This window comes from Enhydra lutris, unplaced genomic scaffold (genome assembly GCF_002288905.1).
Source record: "Enhydra lutris kenyoni isolate GAN:26980312 unplaced genomic scaffold, ASM228890v2 scaffoldscaffold4, whole genome shotgun sequence".
NCBI classification, from domain to species: domain Eukaryota; kingdom Metazoa; phylum Chordata; class Mammalia; order Carnivora; family Mustelidae; genus Enhydra; species Enhydra lutris.
The window spans coordinates 279519-307431 of NW_019154088.1; the positions used below are offsets into that span (position 1 = coordinate 279519).

Consider the following 27913-nt stretch of genomic DNA (forward strand, 5'->3'; position numbering starts at 1 on the left):
AAGGAGAATTTCATAATGTATATGTTTACCAAATCAACTTTTTAAAAATATTTCTCTCTGTATCTGCTCTAACTCAAAAGATTTCAGTTTAACCAGGTGGTGGGTATTGGAGAGGGCACGGATTGCATGGAGCACTGGGTGTGGTGCAAAAACAATGAATACTGTTATGCTGAAAATAAATTTAAAAAATTTTTAAAAAATTAAATTATGTAAAAAAAGCTATGTCAGATATGATGCATGAAGATATAAATAATAATGCAATTATAAAAAAAAAGATTTCAGTTTAGTCCTTACACACACACACACACACACACACACACACACACACACACACTTCCTTTCCTTAGCAGCCAGCATCTGCATATATCTCTGTTCCAGAGTTTGTTTAAAACAGTCAAAGGTAGAAGGAAGAGGCATGGGAATTGGAAGGATCATTCTCTCTGGAGTAAATGAGACAAGGGGTTCTGTGTCATGGTTATGGATCTGCTGGGCATTAATCTTTGGCCAGAGTGTATGAGGTTAGTAAGGTGTGTGCATGCTTATAAACTGAAGAGGGTAGGAGGGGGAAAAAAATGCCCCCCGCACAAGAACCTTAGCACAACCTTCTCAGATACCTGCAGTTTAAGTCCTTTATTATAAGGAAAACATGAAAGATGTTTCCGTCAGGAAGAGTGAGTGAGTCTTAAGTGAGCTCCTACATTTTTAATATTCTGACTTACTAAAGAGATTCAAAAGTCTGGGAAGAGAGAAAGTAAATCTCTTGTATCATTTCTTGATGCTGTTAGAGCCCAGCACAACAAGGGAACCAGATTATCCAGATAGGGCTCTCATTTTGCCAGCATGCATTTCCAAATTTCAAATACTTCTCCCAACAGCTGACTTCTGGGAATAACCAAAGCAGTTACTTTCAAAACTATCCTTGTGATGAAGTGGAAAATGGCCTGGATTAGAAGCCAGTTCAACTGGATTTTTGTCTCAGCTTTCCCACTAATTTCACGGTCTTCAGCAAATCCCTGAACTTTGGGTTCCTACATATAACATCAGCAGCATTATACCAGTGCTGTGCTATTAAAATGAGATGATTTAGATGTAAGCCCTTTGAAATGCTTGAAATGCTATATAAATCCATATAATGACTAAATCCCAGAGGATAGGATCTGAGAGAGCTAAGCTAACCAGTATTATAAAAGAAAGCCAAAACATTTACTACAGAAAAGCCCGGACTCATCATAAGTTTATGTCTCCATTTCTCTTTGATATAATGTACTTAACAGAATAGGTTATAAAGAGAAAAAGAGTCAGAAGCAGAGGAGAGAGAGCCTAGGGCAGCCCAAACGCATTACTCATTGCTATTCAAGGAGTAAGTTAAAGGCCAATGGGTCAGGCAGTAACCCCCACAGGCTGGTGTCTATCTGTCGAAGTGCACAGGCAACTGCGGGTCACCCTCACAGGCAATGACCACATGCCTAGTGCTCGCCGATGCCCGGTATCTGCAGTTGGGGAACCTGGAACTTCCTGTCTCCCTGCAGTCTGTGACCCTCACTACACCCTCATGGCAGTTCATCTTGCCATTCTTGCACTGGATATTGGTGGTGCTGCAGATACTACGAATGTTCCAGATGTCTTCATGGACGAAGGTGTTGAAACGCTTGCACTGACGCATGGTCATCTTTCGTCTTTGCATCATCAAGTTGCAGTAGGTGTCATTGCCACCTGTCTCCTCAGGGTCCACATGCTGCCGCAGGAATCGGTGATACATACGATCCTGGCCGTAGGAGGGCTGCACCAGCCCCAGCCCCAGCAGGGTCAGCAGCAAGAGCAGAAGCAGTGAACGGGTCCTTTGGAGAGCCATCACGCCTTGGAGATGCCTAGATGGAAACCCAAGGGGCAGGAGAAAGGAAGGTGAGATGCGGCACTGGGAAGAGGTGTGGGGAATGGCAAATTGACATTGCCTCAACTCTAGTCTCCTCTTTCCTCCTTATTTGTACCAGTTCCCCCACTCTTGACTGTTCACTTTTCTCGTCTTGCTTTCCCAAGAGCGAATAGTTTGCAAAACATGTTTTTCTCTGAAAATTAGAGCCCATCTCTTTTATGGAGAGAACTCGCTTCATCGAGTACAGCGACTCAGGACAGACACTGACCATGTGGTTCTCCAGTGCGTCTGGCCTCTGTGGTCAGAGAGGGAACAGGAAGAAACGGCAGATCTAAGGGAAACTGGAGTTGACCATCTCTTGAGGTAATTCTCTGGTCATAGGATCTTTGGAGTTTTTGGTACTCTGGAGACTCCGATTTCCGAAAGTTTGGATACACTCATGATATGTCAGAGCAAGTTTAAGAACTGATTTTCATTCCTTACATCTGGAACTGAGGAAGGTGCAGAAAAGAGGCCAGAGTAATACTGGGGGTAGCCTTTCCTCTTCTATGGCTGTTCTTCCTGTGGTATTAAAATCAGGTCCTTTTGGAAATCCTGTTCATCGTCTATAAAGAGCCCCTACGAAAGCAGAGTACCTAGCCACTGTGATTTGAAGGTAGTGAATATTGGCTAAATAAATGAATGTAATGAGTGAGCTTGTGAACAAATGAAATGAAATGGATATAGAGAGTGACGGTTCCAGTCTTGTGGAATTGATCACTAAGCTAAGAAACATTTAAAAAATAAATTTAAACAGCACAATCTCCACAAAAAAAGGACATGGATTGTGTCTTTTATTTCCCCCCTGGGTGTATATACAACCCAAAATACTAGGCCCTGGTGATACAATCTATCTATTGTCATGCATCTATCCTTGATGCTCTGCCTGTCTTGTCCTTAGCTGTTGGTAATTATCCATCGTCTCTGGTTGCAAGATCTTTGTGTTGTCCCCTCTTGATGGCGGGAAATAAACATTTGTTTTACAGAGTTAGAAATTAACAAACAGAAACCTCTGGAACAACAACAAAGAAAGCACTGTGATATGGATTAGAGAAATTGCTTTGGTGGCCTCATTAAAGAAAGGAAACCAGTTCTCTCTGGCTCTAAAATCCGTACTCTTTCCACCATCCTCTGACTGCCTCTCCCGTCCCACTTCCTAAATATTCAAGATACCAACGATATTTACGCTCAGAGTTGCTTCCCCCTAGCAACAGAATTGAATCCGGGGTGGAATAGTGTGGAAGGGGAAATGCGAGTCACTCACCACACTAGCTAGATGCTGCCCTCTGGCTGTCAGTCTGGGATTGACATGGAGTCAAACCTCGAACTCCTTGACTCTTGCTGGGGGGCAGGGCTGCCTCACGAGGGCAAAGAAAAATCATCTCCATTTCAACCTGGAGTCAGAAAGGCCCGTTTCTACACGTGCAGTCCACAATCAGCCTCAGCTAAACTCCTGGGTTGATATCTCTGGGTACTACTGTCCTTCGTTTCCAGAGATGCCGCGTCATGGTGCCGTGTCATGAGCGTAAAGGACTGAAACGGCTGAGGAGGGACCTGCAATAGGTCCCACCTAAGCCTACACTTTGGTTAGTGGTGACGACCAGGATGAAAGAGAACCATCGCTCTTTTCCATGCCACCTCCTAGGTTCACAGCTGCCTTCTGCCTCTACACAGAAAGTTTTAAAGCTCTAGGTCATTTCTTGGGCCTGTAGCTGATATGGGAAATAGAGTAAGGAAGAGAAGGAAGATGAGGAGCTGTGAGAAGGGGGCAGAAAGAAATTATGTTCAATTTACTCCTCACCCCAGCACCAAAGGATATAACATCTGAAGGCACACTTAGCACTTGGGTAATGGTTTCACCACAATGGTGTACTTTGTTTTCCCCAAATTTAATCTTGTACCTCTCATCTTGCACAGTTCTGTCTACTTTCCCTCATCCTGGTTCTTTGTGATGGAGATCATGGTTTAGCAAAATAACTGGCTACAGAGAAGACCTAAACTATTCATGCAGAGCAAACCCACGATCTCAGCCGCTCCGACCGACTGATTTAACAAGATAGCGGAAAATATTAGCCAACAGAAGTCCAATGTAAACATCAATGGGTACATCTCAAGGCTCTAGGAACAACAGAAAATCAAATGACCGCCAAATCATCCCAACACATACTTTTTGGTCAGAACACGCCTCAAAGCCTTTTTCTGCTGCACCAGATTGACTCTCAATAAGAACTAATTTGGATACCATGATCCCAAAGACTTAGCTTTGCCACATTAACTGTGTGACCTTGGGGAAATTACTTAAACTCTCAGCATATTTTCTCATAAATAAAATGAGCATAATCATAATCCCTACCTCTCAGAGATATTATAAAGAATAAATGACAAAATCGCTGTAATGTGCTTATCACAATGTCTAGCCTATAAAAAATGTTCAGTAAATGTTGGCAAAATCTTTTCACAATTTCCATTCTTCTTGGTTTCCTTTGCTTCCTTCAGTCTGATAAAAATAATGAATGACTACAGCAAATTACATATATTTTGGATCCCCTCCCCTTTATGTTGTAGAGTACTTATATTCCCAGGAAACTATAAGGCTCTTTTTTTTTAAGATTTTATTTATTTGACAGACAGAGATCACAAGTAGGCAGAGAGGTGGGGGGCGGGGGGGGGGTTGGAAGCAGGCTCCCTGCTGAGCAGAGATCCTGATGCGGAGTTCGATCCCAGGACCCTGATCTCAGGACCCTGATCCCAGGACCCTGAGATCATGACCTGAGCTGAAGACAGAGGCTTAACCCACTGAGCCACTCAGGTGCCCCTATAAGGCTCTTTTTAAGGTGAACTACTAGAATTTCTGCTCTGTCTCTAGAGAAATCTGTCCTCTCTAAATTGCATGGAATTTTCTTTCTGGAATGCCACCATTCCTTGAAGGACATGACATTTTTGAGGTTATTCTTCTCTTTTCCTTGCAAAGTCAATGAAGTACAGCTGACCAGCACTTCAATTCCTCAAATGATTCACTCCAGATAAAATAACCTGCCTGTGACTTGATATTTCATTTTAAACAGCTTTTGAAAATGAGAGAATAAGAGACCAAGAGCAAAAAGTACTAGGATTGGCTCCATAGCTGCTAGCTTCCTCTACAAGTCAGGAAGCACCTCCACCCCACTGCCATGCAATTTCCCAGGAAATAGTCATTTGTCCTAAGACTAGAGCAGAGTATGCAATGGCAATGCTATAAGCAGATGTTTGGAGAAGACACCAGTTTTCATAAATATGGTGTGATCAATGTAGCAAGGGTCCATGCCTTTGACCTTCTCTATCATGAGCTTGAGTGGGGCAATGATCTGTGTGGAAGTCACTTTGCTTCATATCAGGGTGATAGTACTGGTTGGAGAACCTGAGAAAGGATCCAAATATTCTACCAAAAACTCGTACTTATTTACTTTAAGTACTTAATCCTTACTTACTCCTTAAGGGGTTTTTGAGATTTTATAGTAAGACAGTTTTTCTAATAAGAGAGGTTTGGAAAATTCTTCTTCCTAACTACAGACAGTGTTTTCAATTTAGAACTCAAAGTGGACAGATTCATGGGTTGAGGGTACACCAGTAACCTACTTCTCCATCACTTCTTCCCAAAATCTGAACATTTCCAGCAAGGCCTAGCTCTCCTGGACAGCATCTAGATACTGGTCTATAACCTGAGTATTGAGCAACTAGGGTTTTGGGCCTACTTCAGGGCAATGTGGGCAGCAGGAGAGGCCACCATTGGGAATATGGTGACCACAATAGTTATATATTCACAAAATAGCAAAACTGTGACTTATAACTGTAATTTATTAACTACTTTCCAAATAAAATATTGAGGCAGCAGTTGATAGAAATTAGGTTAACAGGAAGTTAATCGCTTAACCTGTGGATCGTTAGTATATTTTACAAAGAGAGTATTATCAACCTAAGCGTATGTTTACTTGAAAATCAAGTCTAGTTGAGGAAGAATAAGGGATAATGTTTGGAATCTATGATCTAGGACAGTTACCAGACATTGGTCAATAAAGTAAGAAATTAAGGAAAAAATAATGTAACAATGAATAAATACATAAATAATAAAATAATCACTTTTGTATCCTTATATAAAATAGCCATGAGAATATCTTAGGAACATTCCATTCAAAGCAACATCAAAAAATTACCTCCTACTTAAGATGAGTGGTAGTTGCCTTTTGGAATTCATGCAGGAGTGCATGTACAAGTACGTGTGTGAAAGAAAGTGGAATGAATCTATTGGTATTTACTCTTAAACTGTTCTCCTCAAGGTTTAACATTTGTAAAAGTAATACTGGCTTATTATTTTCCCCTTTCTATTTTCCCCTTCTGTTATTTGTCGGGAGCCGTGGAGTTTTCCTAGTTCTCTCTGCAAGATGAATCTAACCACCTTACCTTTACAGAAAGCTAAAGTCCACCTCCTTACTGACTGATAAGGAACTGATAATGAAAAGGGCATTTCTATTCTATCCAATACTCTCTGGGAGCAGTTGAACAGAGAAAATGGGTAAGATTAATAGGACAATAATTAGTGAGAAGGCTCTGAGCCTTACTGATTTCAGAGACATTTTTATTTATTGAACATGTTGTAAAATGGAAAACAAGAGATCCAGGCAGCTCATTCTCTGGGCCCCTGACCATGAATGTTGCCACCACCATTCTGGGATGTGGAGAGAAATGCAAGGAAAAGAGAGCAGAGCCAGTTGTGGCCTCTGATTACGGACTGAAAAAGGACTCATCAAAGTGAACAGGTAAGCCATGTTCACAGCGAACAACAATGTGTCTGAACCCTGCGGTAGCTCTATACTGGCACGGAGGCCAAGGGGACCCTCCCCTATGCCTGCAGGTGGTGACCTGGAAAAGAGACTTGCTTAGTCTTAAACCTTCTCCGTAAGGTTCTCCATTATTTCCACAGATGGCCTTGATGTTGTTCTTGTTGTCATGAATAAAGGTGTTGGTGTCTTTGCAGGGTGTGGTCAGGCCTCTTCTCTTCATCATGATTTCACAGTATTTGTCATTCCGGCCCCATGGTTTGGCATCATAGTGCTTGGTCAGGAAGCTTCTGTACCTAGGGTCATCCTGAGCCAGGGCTGGTGGGGTCAGACCCAGACCCAGCATGCAGACCAACAACAGGGAGCCCAGGCCCACCATCATCTCTTCCAGTAAAGGGTCCTGCCAAAGGCAAAAGGAGGTGTGGTAGGGGTATAGAAGAGCATTGCCCGATCAGGCTAAAAGTACAGGGACCTTCCTCTCTGACATGAATCAAGTATCTTCAGTCACCTAATTACATCTTTTCTTTTCTCTTCCTCATTAATCTCAAACTTTTCGTCAATCTGTTTCTTTGGAAAGTCTATTTAAAAGTTTCCTGAGGGGCGCCTGGGTGGCTCAGTCGGGTAAGCGTCTGCTTACAGCTCAGCTCATGATCCCAGGGTCCTGCATGGGGCTCCTTGCTCAGCAGGGAACCTGCTTCTCGCTCTCCCCTGCTCGTGCTTACTCTCTCTCTCTCTCTCTCTCTCTCTCTGACAAATAAATAAATAAATAAATCTTTTAAAAAAAGTTTCCTGAACACAACTTCATGTGCCATCCATATTTTTCTATCCCTCAGAATTGGTGAGTATTTATTTACCATATTGTAGCATTACAAAACCCATTCACACTCTTTCACTCATTTATCAGTTACTGTAGTAACAAATTTTACACAAGCCCTTGCAGGTATCAGACCACTGTGCTAGGTCCAGAAACACAAAGACCATCAAGACACACCAAATGCCTCCCTAAAAGAGGATGTAGCATCCACGGAGAAGGGATGGGAGCTCCAATTTCCTCAGATGAGACAGTAAGATAAGAGGTGAGAGCTTTGAAGAAGGGGGACTTTTAGGGAACCCTGAGCCCAGGGAAGGCTCAATCAGAGGACTGTTGAAGACAGGATTCTGGGTAATCATGATAGTTAGTCGGCGGGCTGTGAGGAGAGCATTTGAGAGCAGTTTATCTTCAGGTGAAGGGAGGCAGCCCTAGTTTCCCAAGAAGTAGATGTTTCATGGCCAAAGGTGCAATTATGATGTACCATTGAGAAAGAGCAGGGAGAAACATGGAAGAACCCATGTAAAGTTTACAAGTGGTTCTGGGGTGAACTCTTACAAAGGACTGGAAAAAGAAGGATAAAAGCTTATTCCTAGGTGCCTCTTACATTGGAAACACCTTGGATTATTCTCAAAGAATATTACCTAATTTTCCCTGCACATGTATATAGACTGAACACCACAGGCAAATGACGTTACCATGTGGTAAAAACAAAACAAACCCCAAAACAACTCCTTAGACCTTTTTTAATTTTTTCTAAGTAAACTCTATGCCACACATGGGGCTCAAACTCACAACCCTGAGATCGAGTCACATGCTTTACCAACTGAGCCAGCCTGGCCCCCCTCCTTAGATCTTTTCATCAAGTCAAAGGCTTTACAACTTGCTGCAATGATTTCTCAAATCTTTCTCAAAAGAAGAAGAAAGAGAAGAGGATTGCTGCCATTATCTCTCAGGAAAGAGCTGTCAGTCTCAAACTCTAGAACTCCCACATCCCTGGGGTGGTGTGCCAGATACTCAAACACACCCACAGGGTAAACATGGTACTTCTTCCTGGAGCATGATTTTAACTCAGTGATGGATAATTAAAAATGGAATTAAGCAAATACAGATTATAACAAAACAGAGAACAATTTTTTTATGAACTTTTAAGTCTTATTTCTTATGAAATTTGAAGATTTGAGAATTGAAAGATACTTGGTATTTGGAGCAGGTAGTTTCTGATTATACTTTTAGTTCTTTGGAGAAAATTTTAAAGAATATTCAGAGCTTTTAAAAACCACCGTAGTCCATGCTTGCTTTGGCAGCCCATATGCTTAAACTGGAATGACAAAAATCACCATACGCCTATACATTGTATCAAATATATGTGAATACCCCCACATTCAACAATAAAAATTATTTTCACTGTAAATTTGAAACCAATTTTATAGAGTGTCTGGGTGGCCCAGTCAGTTAAGTGTCAGACTCTTGATTTTGGCTTAGGTTATGATCGCAGGGTTGTGAGACTGAGTCCCCATGTTGCCTCAGCTCCATGCTCAGTGTGGAGTCTGCTTAAGATTCTCTCTCTCCCTGTGCCCTTATCCACCTCTCTCCCTATCAAAAAAGAGGGGGGGGGATTGATTTTTATAATTTTGTTTCTCAAATTGTTTGTTAGTAATTCATTTAATTTATGACTGGGTAGGGTGTTTTTTGGCAATCATCACACATACTTAGAAATTCTTGCAAGGGAAAAAAATTTGACCTTCAAATTATTCTTAAATGTAATATAATTCCTATGAGTACTAAATTTAAAAATAAATGGTATATTTTCATAGACATTAAATTATTAATTTTTATTTTGTGCTTTCCTGGGCACCTGGGTGGCTCAGTTGGTTAAGCAACTGCCTTTGGCTCAGGTCACGATCCTGAAGTCCTGGGATCAAGTCCCACATCAGGCTCCCTGCTCAGCAGAGAGTCCGATTCTCCCACAGACCTCTCTCCTCTCATACTATCTCTCTCTCAAATAAATAAATAAAATCTTAAAAAAAGAATAATCTATTTTGTGTTTTCTTGTGAAAGTCATAACCACGATTTTCATATCAAATAAAATTTTTTAAAGATTTTTTTTTTATTTATTTGAGAGAGAGAGAGATTGAGAGGAGGAAGGTCAGAGGGAGAAGCAGACCCCCTGCTGAGCAGGGAGCCTGCTGTGGGCCTGGATCCCCGGACTCCAGGATCATGACCTGAGCTGAAGGCTGTCGCTCAACCAACTGAGCCACCCAGGTGCCCATATCAAATAATTTTGTAGCCGTCGCAGAGGCCATAGGTTCTAGCACTAGGCCTGCAGGGTTGCTAAACAGTACTGGGAGTATGACTGTGCATCCAGAAAAACAAGGGAGTCTGGGACTTTGCTGGTTACATGGAAAGACATGTGACAATAGTAAACAAAGTGAGCTCTCTTATCAACATTTGGCATTGATTTGCCTTGTCTGTTTCATAATAACTATAAACAAATTTGGTACACTCCTAAGAAATCTTTTGACTATTCCACAACACTGATGTAAGTAACAGCTGAAAAGGTTTCCATTAAGCACTTAGCGTATCATTTGCAACAGAATCAAGTGAAATTGCACTTAGCAAGAAAGTGGTATACAACTGCAGGGGGGAGAGTCACCCCTAAAAGACTAACAAGTATTCCTACAGGGCTGCTGCTCCAACACAGCTGCTCCTGTCCCGCTACCCTGCTGCCAAGCTCTTTACACTTCTATTGTGCTTCCCAGGCTCCTGGGTGTGTTCTCTTTTTTTAGTTTTTTGGAAGATCTCATCAAAGTTTTATTGATTTGGAATCAACTAAGTTTCTTGCTCAGAAATAGACAAATATTGCCTTCTTTTTTTTTTATAAACATATAATGTATTATTAGCCCCAGGGGTACAGGTCTGTGAATCGCCAGGTTTACACACTTCACAGCAACTATTATCTTCTAAAGTCGAAGGTAACTGTAGAATTACAGGATCTCAAGATCCAGTGCACCTTCAAAGAGTTCACACAGTCGGCACATCTCTTGCAGAGTCAGAGTCCCAAGAGTTTAAAAAAAAAAAAAAAAAAAAATCAGGAAATAGAACCAGAACTGGTAGTACCCCCAGAGAGTCCCTAGGTGGCAGTGGTGGATAGGGATGTTCCCAACCATTCAAGGCTACGGAAGAGACCTTGGGTAGATGTGCCGGTATTACACAGGTTGTGGGGATACTGCTGCTCACAGAAGGGAGTGTGAGCCCACAGGTCTACCTAGAGTCTCTGTCCAAACACTCTATGCTTTAGATATTAAGATGAAGGACACTTCACTAAATATAAGTGTCAAAGCAAAAATCACAAAGCTGATCTGTCCACAAGGACATAATCAAATAAAGATTTACCTGTTGTCAGTTTTCATAGGTGCCATTTCCACTATTATCTATGTGGTCTTGGGCAAACAATGACCTGTTTACTTGTCAGTGTTTCCTACTGGTGTGTAATCAGTAGGAGGACAGAGCCCCTGCCTCATGGTAGGCCCTCAATAATTATGTTTTTAATGATTGACTTCATTTTCCCCCCCAGGCCTAAATTTGTTCATCTGTAGAAAGAGAGTTGCTATCAGTTAAGGCCTGAAATTCCGTAGTTCTCATTAAGCATAAAAGCCTTTTCCTTTCCTTTCCTTTTCTTCCACTTGAATTGAGAGACAAGTAAGTTACTTGTGTAAGTTTAGTTTGGTGGCAAAAGGCACCAGCCAGAAGAAATAGCTAATAGATTGACTGAGAAGCATCATTCTTTAAGGCTCAGCAGGTAAGCCAAGCCCACAGACCACCTCTAATTAAGACACTAGACTGACACTACATAGGCTCTTCATATCCTAAAAAAGCATTTGCTTGTTGGAGGTTGAAGGTCCTCACATCTCAGTCTTAGAGGTTAAAGAATATCTTTGTTTCTGATTTGCAGAATTTGCACATTCATTCTGTAATAATTCAGCTAAGGTTCGTCCAGGCTTATTATAATCTTAATTTCCTAAGACATCCAGAAACCAAATGCCAGCAAGTATACACTAGGGTTACCAGTAACAACATCTGCTCTGCCATTCATAACTTCCTTACTTATATATTCCATACGAAATTTCCCAAAAGTGGGAGTTGAAACGGAATTGGGAGAAAACACGTAAGACATTATATGGGGTGCAGAAGTGAATCTGCCTAGGCCAAGTGTGCAGAGCCTCCTATCTGGTGGTCAAATTCATTCACACATACCTTTCTACACCTAAGCACATAACTGTCAGATTTTCATCGCTGGCATTTGTCCCACAACTTGTTTTTTAGACGAACTTCACCTTCTGTCTCAAACCAGTCCCTTAGTCTTCACAAAAATTAAAATACTCTTTCTCTCCCCTTAGACAATGTTTTGTATTCAAAAGATCCATCAAACTTTATACACCAGGGAGTTAACTTGATAGTTTATGATTATGACTATGAATACAACTTCCATTAACATAGCCTCATGCTTTTATATGTTCTAGGGCAATATTATCCAAACTGAAAGCTTACCACCCAATGCATATTCCTCTATCTCCTTCCTTCTTTCTTCTCTTCAAACTGACATTATACCTTTTTTTTTTTTAACCTTGGCATGTGTTGTTCCATTGTGTTTTCAAAGAGCATCCAAAACTTTAAGGAAAGAAATTAGTGGAAAGGTTTACAAGAAAACAGAGCTAAAAGTATATTCTCTGTTTCTTTCCTTGCTAAGTCACATAAAATGTCAGGGCAGGGAGCTCCAGATAACCCTCTAGCAGATGCTTTTCCTAGATCTTTGGGGACTTTACCACAATTTAGGAATCCCTCCCAAATCACCACTTGCTCCCAGTCTTACTAATTTCCCTTTATCCACGTTTAGGCTATCCCAGAAGAAATCTGTTTGCATTTTAAACTTTAGAATCTAATTTGTTTCTTTCTTAATTCATGAACTTGGGCCAAGAGTTTTTAAAAGGGAAAAAATGGTTTCATTGAAATGGATGGATGTCTAGAAATAGTATACATATATAAACAAATAGAGAAATGGGTTACCCAGGAGGAAGAGTCTTACAGAAGTCTGGAAGTTTCCTTCCAACTGAAGATGGGTTCCAGCTGTTGGTTCCTGGAGATGGGTTCCAGCTGTATGAACCTGGAGGTCCCTCTCGGTTCTGATTATATAGTGATCAGACAAACGGGGAGGGAAGACTAGGTCTAAAGATCCCCGATGCTGGCAGAGACATGAAAACCAAGGACACTGCACTTGGACAAACAAAGAGAGTCATTCACCTTTCCCTGGGCAAGACTGGGTCGAACATTAACCCACATGAATTAGAGATTTGTTCTGGGAGGCCAACTTTGATAAACATGGTCTTTTGTCCCACAGTTGCCTTTTTCTGATGCCTATGGTGCCGACTCCTACCCATAACAAGACATGCAGTGATCTGGATCCAGAAGATATTGTTTCTGATCTTATGGTCCATCTCTAAGAACTGTGTTGGAGGAAGCCTGCAGAGTAAGATGTGGCCTCCCAGCAGGATGCTGTCCCACTGTCCTCTGTTTTTACCCACATAATTTGGTTTTACAAAAAGATGCTAAGTAGACTCTTCCATGGATTGCACAGAACCAGGAAAGCATTCCTAGAGAAGGTTATATGACAGCTCTTAGTACCCTGCCCCTGCCCTCAACCTTCCAACCACTAACCCCCAGAAGTTTCCTTGCCTTATTTCAAGGGCTTCTCGTTCCTTTCATCCTTACCTGTTCACAAGAGATTAATCCTCAGCACTCAATCTTCTGTTCCTTGTAAAGTAGATGTAAAATTGGTTATCTCCACCATCAGTGCAACCCTGGTATTGCATCTACTCACCAAGTGGCTCTGTCGCTCAAATAGAAACAAGCCAACTGGGTCAAAGTTTACTGGGGTCACTTTATAAAGATCCTACGGTTTCAAATATCAGGCAGTGCAGGATGCCAACTGTTTCACAGACCCTCAGTAACCACTCCGCTGCTGCTGAATCTCCAAGAGTGCTATTTTTTAAAAAATCCTCAACCCTCGGTTGCCATCCATCCACCTTCAAGTTTTCAGTCTGCCTGTCTCTGAGGTGTCAATCCAGACTGGCGTCCTGCCAATAAAATAACTGGACTTGAAATCATCCTAATAATTATAATCATAATAATAGTCATTGCCTTTCATTTTATGAAACTCTCACACACTTGATTATATTTGACCATCACCAGGACTGTGTGAGGTAGGTGTTACGGAAGTCAGTTTTTCTCATGAAAGAAACTGCCAGTTCAAACAACAGAAGGATAGTCCAGTCGGACTTCAAACTCCTTGTCTTCAGGGAGAGGATCTACTCATCTTTCCACACTCGGCATGAGCAACACCACCTCTGAGTCTGACAGGCTCTCCTCAATCCCAACCCATCCCAGGAGAAGGGGCCCACATCTTCCTTGGAGGATTCTCTGTACCCAGTACACACCAGGCTGAGGCAAGCACGGAGCCACAGTCCCAAGCTAACAGCTTATGCTGCGTTGCCTCTAGACTTCTGACGTGCCCTGGTGTGTGTGAAAAGCTGGTGAGTCAGCCTGAGTGAAGCCTATCTGTGTAAGAGTTTGTGATGTCCCGGGAAAGGATTCATCCATAGAGAAGGACATGATGAGAGGAGGGAGAAGGATGCCAAGGCTATGGAGCAGTGTCAGGCCAGGACTACAGTGTGCTCTGCTCACATCCCCTCTGACCCCGCCTCCTGGGGCCTAGAGGAAGGAAGGCACGGCAGTAACAACTTTCATAAAAATCAAGGTTGTTTCATTAAATCTCTATAAGGTTCAGAAAGCATACAGCAAGTTAATGTGAAGGAGCTCACTCCATGGTTGACCAGAGGTGGTATAGGGGTGGGGTGGGAAGTAAAGCACCTTCCCCACCGTGAGGATCCCTTTGGTTCAGATTGAGGCACGTCTGGACAAGAGCTAGAACAACAGGTCAGACCATTTGCTCTATCAAAAAGGAAGAGGATGGGGCACCTGGGTGGCTCAGTGGGTTAAAGCCTCTGCCTTCGGCTCAGGTCATGATCCCAGGGTCCTGGGATCTAGCCCCACATCGGGCTCTCTGCTCAGCGGGGAGCCTGCTTCCTCCTCTCTCTCTGCCTGTCTCTCTACCTACTTGTGATCTCTATCTGTCAAACGAATAAATTAAAAAAAAAAAAAAAAGGGAAGAGGACACTGCGTGTTGGCACCTTCAGACATTTTTAGCAGCACGGGCCGGGTGCAGGGATAAGCCTCACCCAGGGAGGCAGAGCAAAAAGAAGTAAATGGCAGCTTCTCTGTCTGGGTTAAAGGGGCTAGTTTGCAAATATGTTTACACCCCCTGGGAACTTCAGAAATGCTCAGAGAAGAATGTGAGCTGATCTGGAGTTCTTACAGCATGGGTGGGATGGATCTGGCTTTACTTTAGGTTGGCAAACACGCCATTAGCCATCATCTTTTGATGATTAATTAATCTTCTTGTCTCTCCATTAGATGGAACCCTTAGAGAGAAGAATAATTATGTCACTCATCTCTGCATTCTTAGTATCTCAAAGAGTGGCTGACTCCTAGGCCCCAAGTTGTTCTTGTTAGCCCTCAGTGCTTCTAGAAAGGTGCCATCTGGTCTCACTTTGGAGATCCCAACCATACAGATTCTCCTGGCTTCTGTTAAGACTTGCAGGCACAATTGGGTTTCGCAGCAGTTACCAAACAAGGTAGGCCTAATTCCCAGGTAGAACTGGAAGGCTTCCAAAGTTCCCAGGAAAACTCTTCTTCTGGCATTAGTGGTAAATCCTGACCTTCATTTCTTAGGTATTAGTCCCTATTCTAATGTAAAAATCTATAGGAGGATTAACTCCTTAAACAGGCTGTGATTCACACATGCTTGTACATGAGCTGTAGAGGCTGTCCTAAGAATGGTTTTTGGAGGGGGTGCCTGGGTAGCTCAGTTGGTTAAGGGTCTGCCTTGGCTCAAGTCACGATCCAGGGGTCCGGGATCAACCCCCACATAAGGCTCCCTGCTTGGTGGGAAGTCTGCTTCTGCCCCTCCCTACTGACATACTCTCACTCTCTCTCTCAAATAATTATAATCTTAAAAAAAGAATAGATTTTGGTAGCTGGAGTGGCTTGAGGATTTGAGGAGGAGGAAAAGTAGACAGCATGGCAAACCCGGAAAAGACAAACTTCAGTGGCTTTTCAGCTGTGGTAAGGCACAGTTCTGCCTACGCTTCGCTTTTTTCCCCTGCCCTCTTCCCTTTTTCCTACATCTCCACCCAAATTCTGAGCTAAAAGGAAAAAAGTCTGAGGAAGTGAAAAAAGGACCAAGCACACAGCCACAAACTACCTCTCCCTCAGTACCTGGTGCCTCAGAGTTACTGAAGTCTCTGGAAAGGAAGGGACAGGTGTTTCTGCCCATACAATTGTTCTGCCAAACACCAAAGTTCAAAGTCCTTTAGGTACAGAGAGATTATTCAACAAGACATGGGGCTCGCTGAGTGGGGTCTCTACTGATATATAACAGAGCACCCGAATGCGGACTTTCCTTTTGTGGGCAAACCCTAACTATTTGAGTAGTACCTATTTTAAATTAATAATATATCACTTTTTTAAAAGAGGCTGAAGAACTGAATTCTAAAGAGATACAAGCCTGTCGTTTGGTGGGGAAGACACTGCCAGGCCCATACAACACCCTTAAGACCTCAGCAATCCCAGACTACAGAAGAAGCTGCCAACTCCCACAGTCTGTGGGGATCAAGATGACTTGAGCAACAGGCTCGAGTAAATCTCTGGTAAATCACCTGAAGGCAGAGATAAGGTACTCCATTCCAGCATCACACACACATACACACACACACACAGTCCCATGGCTTGAAACACCAATTCAAATACCAACTCACACAAACAGATCAGCTTCTGATGTTAGCTTTATGCTGTGGTGCTGGGGAGCAGCCTCTAGCGTCTGAACACAGCCAGGTCACTTTCTGGCCTCTGGGATTTCACTTGACAACTTGGGGAGAATTCACAGCCTCCCCCACGCAAAAAACCGGTTAGGTGAATGGTGAGTGGTTAATTGGAAAAAAAGTTTGACTATTTCATTAAAATGCCTCTAAGTGCTTATTCATTTGTACTGCAAACTACCTAAAACAAGGAAAAATATATATATACATATATATATGTATATATATAAAAAATCTTCAGTAATTTTAATAGGTGTAAAGCAATTGTCAATTGAGAAAAGGCCAATCATATATATTTTTTAAATGTTTTGACAGCTTCAACTTAAAAGTCATCATCCTTTTCCTGAAAATTTTCCTGTGTCTCTTCTTCACACCTTGCACATAGACACAGGCAGCCCAGGGTTCTTCTTCTAAGGACTCAAGTGCTGGTGTCCTTTACCCTTTATACAGAGTACATATGTTTAATTCTGTCCTAAGACAAATTATAAAATTAGGTGATGTAGAGAAGAGACTAATTTTTTCATTTGTTTGAACTCTAACATTTTTTTTAGGTTTATAAGCATGAAATTAATTTACTAACAGAACTAATGGTTAAAAGAGGATGAAGATCCAATGAAAAGAAGGATAACATCTCCAGGAGTGGGAGACACTATGACTAAGGGAGAATGGGCCAAAGTCTTGTTGACATGCCTGTGTGTTTTCAAACAAAACAGAAGTTACACATTCACTTTTCAACAAACTGAGCTTTGTGCCCATTCTCTTTCCCAGATTTCAAGGTGTTCTGCTGAGAATAACTGTTAACAGAGATTGCTCTTCACTCAAATACAGATTAAATGAAAACTTTTTTTTAAGATTTTTTTATTTATTTGACAGAGAGAGAGAGAGAGAGAGATCACAAGTAGGCAGAGAGGCAGGCAGAGAGAGAGGGGGAAGCAGACTCCCAGCTGAGCAGAGAGCCCGATGTGGGGCTCAATCCCAGGACCCTGAGATCATGACCTGAGCCAAAGGCAGAGGTTTAACCCACTGAGCCACCCAAGCACCCCTAAATGAAAACTTTTAATGAGGAGTTTCATTGGCCTGCTTCCGCCCACTTTCTTAGCCATCTACTTTAATTTCTGAATCACATGGGCAAATGCTTCCAACAATAACTTGACAAATCTCTTACCTTTGCCTGATTGTAACCTGACATCTGCTCTTGCACCAATAGCCAGAGCCATTCTTCTTTTCCTGGAATGGTTTCCCCATCTGTTCTGCCAAATTACATAGCTCTTGTCCACATTAATAGAGTACCTTCTTTTCTATAAGTACCATCTTACTACCACCCTGCCACCCCAAGAAGTCATAGAATAAGAAAGAGGGAGACCTGGAGGACTATCTATCAAGGCCTCATTGAACAGATGAGGATACTGAGGTACAGAGAAAGAAAACATGTACTGCACCAGGAACATCTGGTGTTCCAGGGACTAGAAGCTTTCCAATGCACCACATAGGTTTCATAGTCCACACTAGCAATTTCTAGAAAATTAAAGCTAATTTTAAAGATGCCACTGAAAGCTGCTGTTTGAGGAAAACCTACTGAATATTCCATGAATTTCAATAATATTTTATCTGTAAAAAGAGTTGCTTAAAATAAAGTGTGTGTAACAAAATTATCCTTCTGCACTAGCTAGTTAGTAACTGTGTTGTTGGTAGTTCTTTGAATACCTGAGACTGCTTCTGGGAAGTTGGCCAGTGCTGTTTAGATAATAATACCACTTGAGTTTCTAGTGATTACATTTATGACTTGATTATAAGGTTAGGGACACAGAGGGAGGGTCTTGCCTCATTTGAGATTTCCCTAGTCCCCAGAATGATGCTGAAACTGTTTTTACTGTCCTTCTTGAATAAAGATGTTCTGTTTTGCCCATGTGTTACCATATGACACGCTGTCTCAGAGTAAAAAGATTGAGGATCCCAACACTTTAGTAAGAAAGCTTAAAGAAGAGCCTGTTGGCAGTGAATCCCTGAATTTTGCAACATTGGCTGTGGGTGGGGAGAGAGAAGTGAGACACCAGAAAACAAAAACGCAAGCCCCAAAGGCAGTTATGCTGGCAAAAACTGGACAAGGCCTAAATCTGGCGATCCACCTGGGTACCAAATAAAGAATCCTTAGGTTTGGGCAAGTGCAAGCCTTCCTGGGCCTCCACCCCCTTCGCCAATTCTGCGCCCTCTTCTGAGCCTACATTCTAGGCGCTAGACTTTCCCGAAGCCGTGTATGCTTCGGGTAAGTCTAGCGCCTAGAATGTCTCTGCTCGGCTGCGGGAAGTAAATCTCAGGGTAGAAATGTAGAGTCGCTAACTCATAAAAGAACAAGACTTTTGACCTTCCTTCGCACTCCTCAGCGGCTCCAATCCGGTTCTGCAAACGCCTCCCCGAGGAGCCCCACACTGTCTCTGCTAAGAAGGGGCTTCTCGGGCCAAACGCTCTTGGTGAAACTACTGAGTAGGAGGAGAGAGAGCAGGATGTGAACCCACCTCGGCCTGGAACGAGGCTGCAGAAACGCGCAGGACAGCGGAAAGAAGTTTTTCTCACGGCTTCTTCCCCTGCCTGTATGATGATAGGGAGCTGGTAGAAGACGCAAAGACTTCCTTTTAAATCTTGCTTTGGATCCTGGGTGGGGTCGGCATACGTGTGTGTACACGAACGGACCGGGCAGGCAGCAGGGAGAAGAGGGCGGCGCGGGAGCCTCGGTGCAGTTGGGACAGCGCCCTGTTTCTCCCCGGACGCCCCTCCCGCCTAGACCCGCCTCTGCAGTGGGCGCGACGGGCGGGCCCTGCCTGGGAAAGGAGAGGGCCTGCAGACCCGAGCCCCACGCACCTCCGGGGACAACGGGCCTGGGGACACCAGCCCCTGCTCCTGGGAGCGAGGCGGTCCCTCCGAGGTGTCAGCTGGCGGACCGTCCAGGAGACCAGGCGGTTTCTCCCTGCACAGCTCGTCAGCCCCCTCTGGCATGTGTTGGTTCAGCGAACCTCTTGTGCAGAACAGTCGGAAAGCGAGGAAGTTTGTAGAGACCTGAACTTGTGCATAGTTTCGAGAGCAGGAGAAAAAAACAAAAGCTAGGGCTCGTCCGGGATTTGAACCCGGGACCTCTCGCACCCAAAGCGAGAATCATACCCCTAGACCAACGAGCCGATGCGACAGAAACGTCTTTATTTCCTCTGAACAGGACTTTCTCGTCTGCACTTAGCTGCCAGGCTGCTTCTGAGCTTCGTCCTGCATTGTGACATTTACTTTTGGCCTTGCTTCGTTTTCTCCCATTTTCATGAAGTCTCACTCCTTTGAAGCCTGGCTCGGTCCCAGCCTCGCTTATTCTCCCCGATCCACATCCTGGACCCCTCCAGGGGCTGGATGGGGTGAGGAGGGTCAGTTTCCAGACCTCGCGCCGCGTGGGTGAGCTCCACCGAGCACGGCCGGATGGCTCTGGGCGCGAGCTCGAGCGCGGCGGGAGCGCGGCGGGAGCGCGGCGGGAGCCCGGCGGAAGTCCGAGGACCGAAGCGGAGCTCGCTTGCGAGCCTGGAGGGTCCTGAGCCTCAGGCTGGACGCGCGGGAAGCGTGTCAGTCTGCCACCACGTCGCGCGAGCCTAACATCCTAGGCGGGAAATGGTGGGCATCAAAATCCCAGGAGCCCGAGTCGGTGGGAGGTGCGCCAGTCTGGCGTGTGTTCGGATGGTCCAGGCCCTGAAGGAGAATCAAGGGTTCCATCTCCCACCTTTGTTTCACTTGCTTCCTCGGTCTGGGAGTCTTCGTCTCAGCCCAATTCGCGTCAGATCCTGTTGCCCCTTCCTGTTCTGGCCCAAAATCTTTTTTGTAGAACTACAGATATGTATAAAAAGATAAACTAAAGCTGTCGTGTAAGGATCTCTCCCTGAATGGCTGTGTGTATGGAAGGGGGCGGACGCTCGGGTCCGGGGTCCCAGTCCAGGCGGTTTCCTCAAAGTGGAGTCGCTCCGGGCGCACGGCGCAGACAGCGCACACAGCGTTTATATATAATGTTCTGTATCAACGAGTGGATCAACTAGAAGCCAAAAGAAACATGTGAGGGGAGGTTAACTCAGAAGTCTTACAGCTGGCTGACAGAGTTGGCTCACACTCGCCACCTCACTAAGAAACTGCCCAACGGGATCCATTTGTTCACATATGCTTGGAGAGCTCAAACTTTCTCTTGGGAACAGGAATAAGGTCTGGAGAAGTCGATTCCAGAAGACAAAATGCCCCAGAGGAAACAAGAAAGCACCGGCTCCCCGACTGCAAACCCCAAAACCGCAGCTCCTCCTTCGAGCCGGAATCGAACCAGCGACCTAAGGATGACCACACAGAGAGCGCGCTACAGTCCTCCGCTCTACCAGCTGAGCTATCGAAGGGGGTACTAGTTTTGCCTCTCTAGAGTCACCTATTCAGGACACCTACAAATAGGGGCGCGGGAGGAACAATCTACGGAGACGTGGATATCGAAGGGTCACAAAGCCAGCTTGTGAGAAAGCCCCGCCCGCAGTTCTGGGGACAACCCTTCTAGAGCCGGATTCCCCGACCGCACGGAGGGGCTTCCAAAGCAGGACCAACCCGTGGGCTCCTCACAGGCACCCCCAGACCCCGTGCATCACGAGGCCGCCCGGGGCTGGGGGCATCTGCCCGCCCGGGGGCGGTTGGCTGCCGTGAGTGCACCGCCCCGGACCTCCCGCCGTGATGTGTATGGCGTGGAAGCCGCCAACCGGCCTCGAAGAACTAGGGAGTGCGGCGGTAGGACACGCAGCTCCGCCCACGCAGCTCCGCCCGCGCAGTTCGGCGCCAGGCGGAGAGGGCGGGCCTCCCGGGTCTGGCTCCGGCCTCTTCGCTTTTCCTCACTTCCTGTGCTCGCCTCGGAATCCAAGCGCGTCTGCACAGGCGAAGCGCAACTCTTCCCGTTTATACGTCCACAGACTCTGGGAGGGAGAGGATGTGGAGCATAGCACATATGGGTAACCCCAGTGTTTCCGCGAGAAAGGACTTCTGGAGAAAATATCTTAAGGTGTTTCAAAGAGGAAGCCGCAATTCCTCTGAACCGATAACAAACCTAATGACCCAAGTCTCGGCCTTCGTTTTCCCGCTGGGGTAGTCAAGTGTTGGAAAACTCGCGGTCACAGGAAACCTTGCGGGACAGCCTACTCTCTCCCGAACGCCTTCTCCCTTTCGGGAGGGGAGCTTGTTCAGGGCTCCAAGCCTGTGCTGAGCGGGGCACTGGGCCGGACTCCCATGGTCCCCCCCCGACCCCGCGCCGCCGCCCCCACCGCCCCCCAGCCGTTCTCGGGCTCCGGCCGTCCTCCGGAAGGGCTCTCGCGGCGGGTCAGCACAGCCCGGGCGTCCGCGGACGCAGGGAGCGCTTCCCGCAGCTTCTAATGGACTCCGCCACATTCTAGGCAGCAGACCCGCACTTGCGCAGTAGCGCGTAAGAGGAAACGGATCTGTTCAGCTTGGTTTATTCGGGTAGTGGGACTGTGGCGAGGAGACACAGGAACCGAATTTCCGCAAGGGTTAAAATTACCGGAGGGGAGGGCGGTAGGGCGGGAGGTCTTATTTAAAAGAGTAAGAAATAAGGGTTAAGGCCCCAGCGAGATTTGAACTCGCGACCCCTGGTTTACAAGACCAGTGCTCTAACCCCTGAGCTATAGGGCCTCGTGAGCGATGAGTTTGCTTCTTTCTTTGAAAAGGAAAGTTTTTTATGCTGGGCCTTTGTTAGGGGGATTAAATGTAGGAAGTAGACAAAACCCGAATTTTGTTTCAATCTATTTACTCTTGGAATTTGGTCTACACGCCCTTGCTAGGGATAACGCAATATGAGGGCCGGTGACAACAGACACCACTATTTTAAAGATCGGAGAAATCTGCCTAAACCAACACATTACAACCCAGAGTCCACCTCAGAGCTCCCCTCGCCCCCTGGCCGCAGTCTAAAAATTAAGAGAGGAAATGCGAAGTAGCGGAATTTGACGACCACAGATCTCTCGGCCTTCCCACTGATTTTCTCCTTGACTCAGGATAGCCACCAACTTTCAACCTCCTTCAAGTTCTTTCTGTGTATGGACCTTCCTTACAGCTCGAGCCTCTGCGCCAGAGCAGGCATTTGTTGATTCGTTATTTAATTCATTCCTTCATGCAACAAACACGGAACTCCCAATTCTCTGTTGGGCTGTGCATTAGGAACAAGGCATCAGATACTGTCTTTAACTTGACGTCCCTGTCACAGTCTCGTGGAATAAGAGAAATTTAGTTTTTATGAAAGAGAATAGTGAAAAGTAGCTGTGCCAGCTGTGAGCGGGTGGTGGACCGTGCCAAGCTTCGCAGATTTGCAGGGTGAGCCATCACTCTTCAAATCTTCAGGTGGGAGTGGGATTTGAGCGGCACTTGAAAGGTTAAGACGCAGTTTGGGAAAGGAGTGATCTCTGGTAGAAGAAAATGTCTGAGCAAAGTCTGAAAGAAAAACCGAGGCTTTTAAGGAACCAAGGCAGTACACTGCCTGAGGCAGATATCTGCCCTCCTGGAAGTAAGGGATACGGAAGAAGTCAGGTTAGTAGGAGACTGAGAGATTTGTGGAATGAAGTTACACCCTTTAAAAAATCGAAAATGGACACTGAACACTATGTCAGAAACTAATGTTGTACTATATGTTGGCTAATTGAATTTAAACTAAAAAAAAAAAAAATTGAAAATGGAAACTCACCAGGCATGGATATGCAGAATGAATGAATGGGAAGAAAAATCAGAGTCAGAGGTACATCAGAGACTGGCCATGGTGCAGACGTTCAAACATAAAACCGAAAGAGATTGACAGTTATGGAACTGGAAAGGAAGGAAAGAATGAGGGAGATAGAAGGAAGACAGATTCAGCTGAAGTTAGATATGAATAAAAACTAAGAGATAATAAAGATGAAAGAAGCAGGACTTTCAATTATTATACCTTTAAAAAAGCAAGATGATGTTGCAGGAAAAAAAAAAGTTTAAAGAGAAGGGTACCTAGAAAGGGCAGAGGATGGTGTGCAAGGATTTAGGTAGGATGAATTTGAAGTGAGATTGGGAGAGTTTAGGGGAATTGTAAATTGCTAGAATACTCTTGTGTCTAGAAGTCCATAGATCAATAGGTCATGTTTAGATCAAATTACATAAGGTATCCTTTGAGTTACAGGCTCTAAGAGTTATGGGCTCTTGAAGGAAGAAAGTACAAAAAGAGAACTGGTGAAGACTGAACATGAGCTGAATAGATCTGTTGCAGGCATTTGCCTATGAGTGGACATTCAGTATTTTTTTAACTTTTACTTACATCTGATAATTTCACATATTATTAGTAAGTCTGCCCTAGAAAAATTGCTTTCCCAGCTGGCAGCTGGGAGTGGGCATGTGATCTAGGTTCCACCAGTTAGATTCATCCAGGATAAGATTTCAATTTAGATGTATAAAGCAGGAGTGAATGATACCATAAGGAAATCCCATATTTTTTCAGTGGTGAGATATGGGATTTCTTAAGTCTGTAGATCATTATCTTTCTTCAGGTCTGAAAAATCCTTGGTCAGCTTTTCAAATGTTGTTTTGCTCTATTTTTTGTTCTCCATTTATGAAATTGGAATTACACCTTCATACCTTGTCCTTCATTTATTTTACCTTCTCGTCCATATTTTCTTTTTCTCTCCATGTTGCATTCTGAATAACATGTTCTTAATCCACTAATGCTTGCTACAGCTGTGTTTAATCAGCTGTTAAATTCACCTACTGAGTCAATGTAATTATAAACTGTAATTTTCAATTCTAGAAGTTCTGGTTCTTTTTCAAAACTATGAAGCCAATATTTTTTTCCAGTTTTATTGAGACATAATTGACATACATCACTGTGTAAGTTTAAGGTGTACAGCCTAGGGGCACCTGGGTGGCTCAGTTGGTTAAGCATCTGTCTTCTGCTCTGGCCTGATCCCAGGGTCCTGGGATCCAGCCCCCCATAGGCTCCCTGCTCAGCAGGGAGCCTGCTTCTTCCTCTGCCTTCCGCTCCCCCTGCTTGTGCGCTAGCACCCTCTCACTCTCTCTCTTTGTTAAATGAATAAATAAAATATTTTTAAAAAATAAGGTGTACTGCCTAATGGTTTGACTTCCATATATTGTGAAATGATTGCTGCTATAGTTAACATCCATTATCTCATATAGATATAATTTAAAAAGAAAGCAAAGAAAGAAGGAAAAAAGTTTTTCCTTGTGATGAGAACTCTTAGGATTTAACCTTTGAAAAATTTTCATGTATATCATGCAGCAGTATTAATTGTAGTCATCATGCTGTCCGTTACATCCTTGTACTTAAGTTCTTATTTATCTTGTAGCAAGTAGTTTGTACCTATTGACAATCTCTCTCCTAAACCCTTTCCCAAACCCTGCCTGTTAACCACAAATCTGATCTGTTCTTCTATGATTTTGGGTTTTTTTGGTTTTGGTTTTGGTTTTTAGATTCCACATATACATGAGATCATACAGTACTTGTCTTTCTCTGTCTGACTTATTGCACTTAGCATAACGCCCTCAAGTTCCATCCATGTTGTCCCAAATGGCAAGATTTTCTCATTTTTATGGCTAAATAATATCCCATTATATACATATATATATATACATACACACACACACATATATATATCCCATTTTATATACTTATATATATGTATGTTCCATGTATATATATATGTATATTCCAGAGTTATATATCACAACTTCTTTAACTTCTTTATCCATTCATTCGTCAGTGGACACTTAGTTTGTTTTCATATCTTGGCTATTGTAAATAATGCTGCCATGAACATGCAGATGCAGGTGTCTTTTTTAAGTTAGTGTTTTTGTTTCCTTTGGCTATATTCCCAGAAATGGAATTGCTGGATCATATGGTAGTTCTGGTTCTGTTGTTTGTTTTGTTTTTGTTTTGAGGATCCTCCATACCGTTTGCTATAGCAACTGTACTCGTTCACAATCCTACCAGCAGGTAAATCAAATTGTTGAATTTCCTCTTCCTGGCAGATGTTTACCACCTTGTCTTCTATTTCTTTAAACACATTAATGATATTCATTTTAATATGTATAACTGATAATCCCAATATTATTCTATCTATTGTTCTAGTTGATTCTTACTCATGTCACTGTGTTTCCTTGTGTAATTAGTCCTCTTTGAATGTGCACTGCTCAATGTCTTGGCAAAATTATATGCAGTGAATTTTTGAGGCCAAGATGAAGGTGACTTCCTGAAAAAAATAATATATTATTATAAATATAAAAATAAATATAAATATAAAACCTTTTGTTTCTCCCAGGCAGGTGGAGCACTATCAACCCAAAAGAATCCTAAAAATAGTTATTGGCTGGACATTTTCTGAGCCTTCAAGGTGAAGTTAAACCCAAGCTTCTCAGGAGAAGTTGAAAGCTCATTCTTTCCAGTTTTCCTTGCTAAGCTTAGCTGACTTCTGCTGAGCTCCATAACAGTTATTGGAAGTGGGAGGATAGAGGTAGGTTTACTTCTTGTTCATCCTTGCCTTATGGGAATAGCTCTTTAATATTAATGTTAATTAATATTAAACTTAATATTTGCGGAGAGCGTCTTACTTGCTTTTCCATTTTGGATAGGTGCTGGGTCTTGACATCTGTTCCTCTTATTTCTCCTATCCAGAGTCTGCCAAAACTATAGCCCAGTTTTGCAGTAATTAGCAAATGTCTTCAGAGCTACAAAAGTCAGTACTTCCCTTACCTATCAGATTCCATCTTTTGCTTGGATTCTGACCTAGTAGTTGCTTGCTACCATTTTAGTACTTTGATGCTTTTAAGGAGATATGGTAAAATCTTATCCAATATTTTTTCATTTTTCTTCAAGGAGTTCGGTCCAAATTAATTAGCCCACAATTACTAGAAAGGAAATTGGAGTTGTAGGACTGTAACATCAAGCATACTCCACCAGATGAACTGAGAAGCAGAGAAAACATCACCATAGAAAAGAGCATGCCAAAGCACAAGGAGAGGTGATAGCAAGAAAGGGAGCCTGGACACCTTCTAAGTCCCTACTAGCTATGGCCCATTCCAGAGTTCTCAGTGTTTTCCACTCTTGGAATCTATGAGATTTTCCTGGATTATCCCAGAAATCCCCCTTTTTTATTTTAGCAAAAATTGTTTTCAACTTAAAGACTCTTAACTACACTAATGTACTCTCAGTATGTGCCTCTCTACCTTACTGCTTTTATCTTCTAATATTTAGATCAACATTTCCCAAATGACAGCTGTATACTGCCAACAGATCTTTGTTCTAGTCAACTTGATCCACTTATAATTCCGCAAACAGAACTCACACCTTTTTCAGTTGTGATCATTTGCTTCATCAACTAGAATGATTTCTCATTTCACCATACCTGTCAAACACTACTTATCTGGAAAACCATCTCGATGTTCTTATAATTCACAATGCCTTCACTATTTATGGAGTAGATTTAATCTCTTCTTTCCTCTGAAATCCATGATACATTTTTTTATCCTTGCCATTCCTTCCTCTTCACTCCCACTCTTAAGATACTGAACAGGAAAAAAAAAAAAAAAGATACTGAACAGGACAGATACAATGGAGGTGACCCATGATACCTAGACATAAGCACCCAGAATAACATTACCCCTTCAACATATATTCAATTGTTTATGAAATTGTCAAATTGTTCTGTTTTCCTTCCCATATTTCTTCATCTTATATGAAAGAGTGTCAAAAGATAACACACATTTTAATTTTATTTTTCAATGTTCCAGAGTTACTTCTAAATTATGGTTTCCTATCTATTCCTATGCCCATCTTTTTTTTTTTTTAACATTTTATTTTTAAGTAATCTCTACACCCAGTGTGAGGCTTGAACTCCCAACCCTGAGATCAAGAGTCACATGTTCCACCAACCTAGCCAGCCAGGCGCCCCACCTATGTCCAACTTTTTGAAAATGCTACAAAAGACACAAAGAAAGAGAAGGCAAAGGAAAAGGGTAGGACATTCTAGTGCACTTAGCTATAGACTACTAAGTTTATTTTGTTTTAAGAATCATATGCATTAAGTGTTGTGTCCTCAGCTTATTCCTTAGCAACTTGAGGGGAAGGTTGTATGATTCATACTTCTTAGTCTCCAAATACCTAACAAAGTGATCAGCCCATATCAGGGCATGAATAAGTATTAGAAATGGAGAGCAAACAAATGCAGAGGCAAGAGTAGAGGAAAAAAAGGAGATTTCAACCCACAGAAATCTGGAATACCAGGAATCTTTTAGTTTCCAGTTCCTGAAGTTCTTGGTAAACAAGAACTAAAAATCTCCAAGGACCTTCCAGGTCTCATTCAGT

At 43.3% G+C, this 27913-nt stretch overlaps 2 protein-coding genes and 3 non-coding genes across 8 annotated transcripts; all 5 read right to left on the bottom strand.

Annotated features, from left to right (window-relative positions):
- Positions 1-616: 616 nt before the first annotated feature.
- Positions 617-19461, bottom strand: LOC111161119 (ribonuclease A family member 4). Of its 4 annotated transcripts, none has more exons than XM_022524641.1 (2): positions 19114-19461; positions 617-1868 (listed from the first exon to the last, which is right to left on the bottom strand). In XM_022524641.1, exon 2 carries the CDS (start codon positions 1850-1852, stop codon positions 1409-1411), a length of 444 nt encoding a protein of 147 aa, XP_022380349.1. In that variant the 5' UTR covers positions 1853-1868; positions 19114-19461; the 3' UTR covers positions 617-1408. The 4 variants fall into 4 exon arrangements, with proteins under 4 accessions (XP_022380349.1, XP_022380322.1, XP_022380340.1 ...); XM_022524614.1 differs by having other exon boundaries at positions 19041-19461; XM_022524632.1 differs by lacking the exon at positions 19114-19461 and adding an exon at positions 12621-12756.
- On the bottom strand, positions 6628-12696 carry LOC111161137 (angiogenin). Its single transcript, XM_022524654.1, has 2 exons — positions 12602-12696; positions 6628-7126 (listed from the first exon to the last, which is right to left on the bottom strand). The coding sequence occupies exon 2, from the start codon at positions 7106-7108 to the stop codon at positions 6671-6673; it is 438 nt and encodes a 145-aa protein (XP_022380362.1). The 5' UTR covers positions 7109-7126; positions 12602-12696; the 3' UTR covers positions 6628-6670.
- Positions 19462-19625: 164 nt separating the features above from the next.
- On the bottom strand, positions 19626-19697 carry TRNAP-UGG. Its single transcript has one exon. It is a non-coding gene; the product is annotated as a tRNA-Pro (tRNA).
- A 1139-nt stretch (positions 19698-20836) lies between these two features.
- Positions 20837-20927, bottom strand: TRNAY-GUA. Its single transcript is given in 2 exon segments — positions 20837-20872; positions 20891-20927. It is a non-coding gene; the product is annotated as a tRNA-Tyr (tRNA).
- Positions 20928-22142: 1215 nt separating this feature from the next.
- On the bottom strand, positions 22143-22215 carry TRNAT-UGU. Its single transcript has one exon. It is a non-coding gene; the product is annotated as a tRNA-Thr (tRNA).
- Between the last annotated feature and the right edge of the window lie 5698 nt (positions 22216-27913).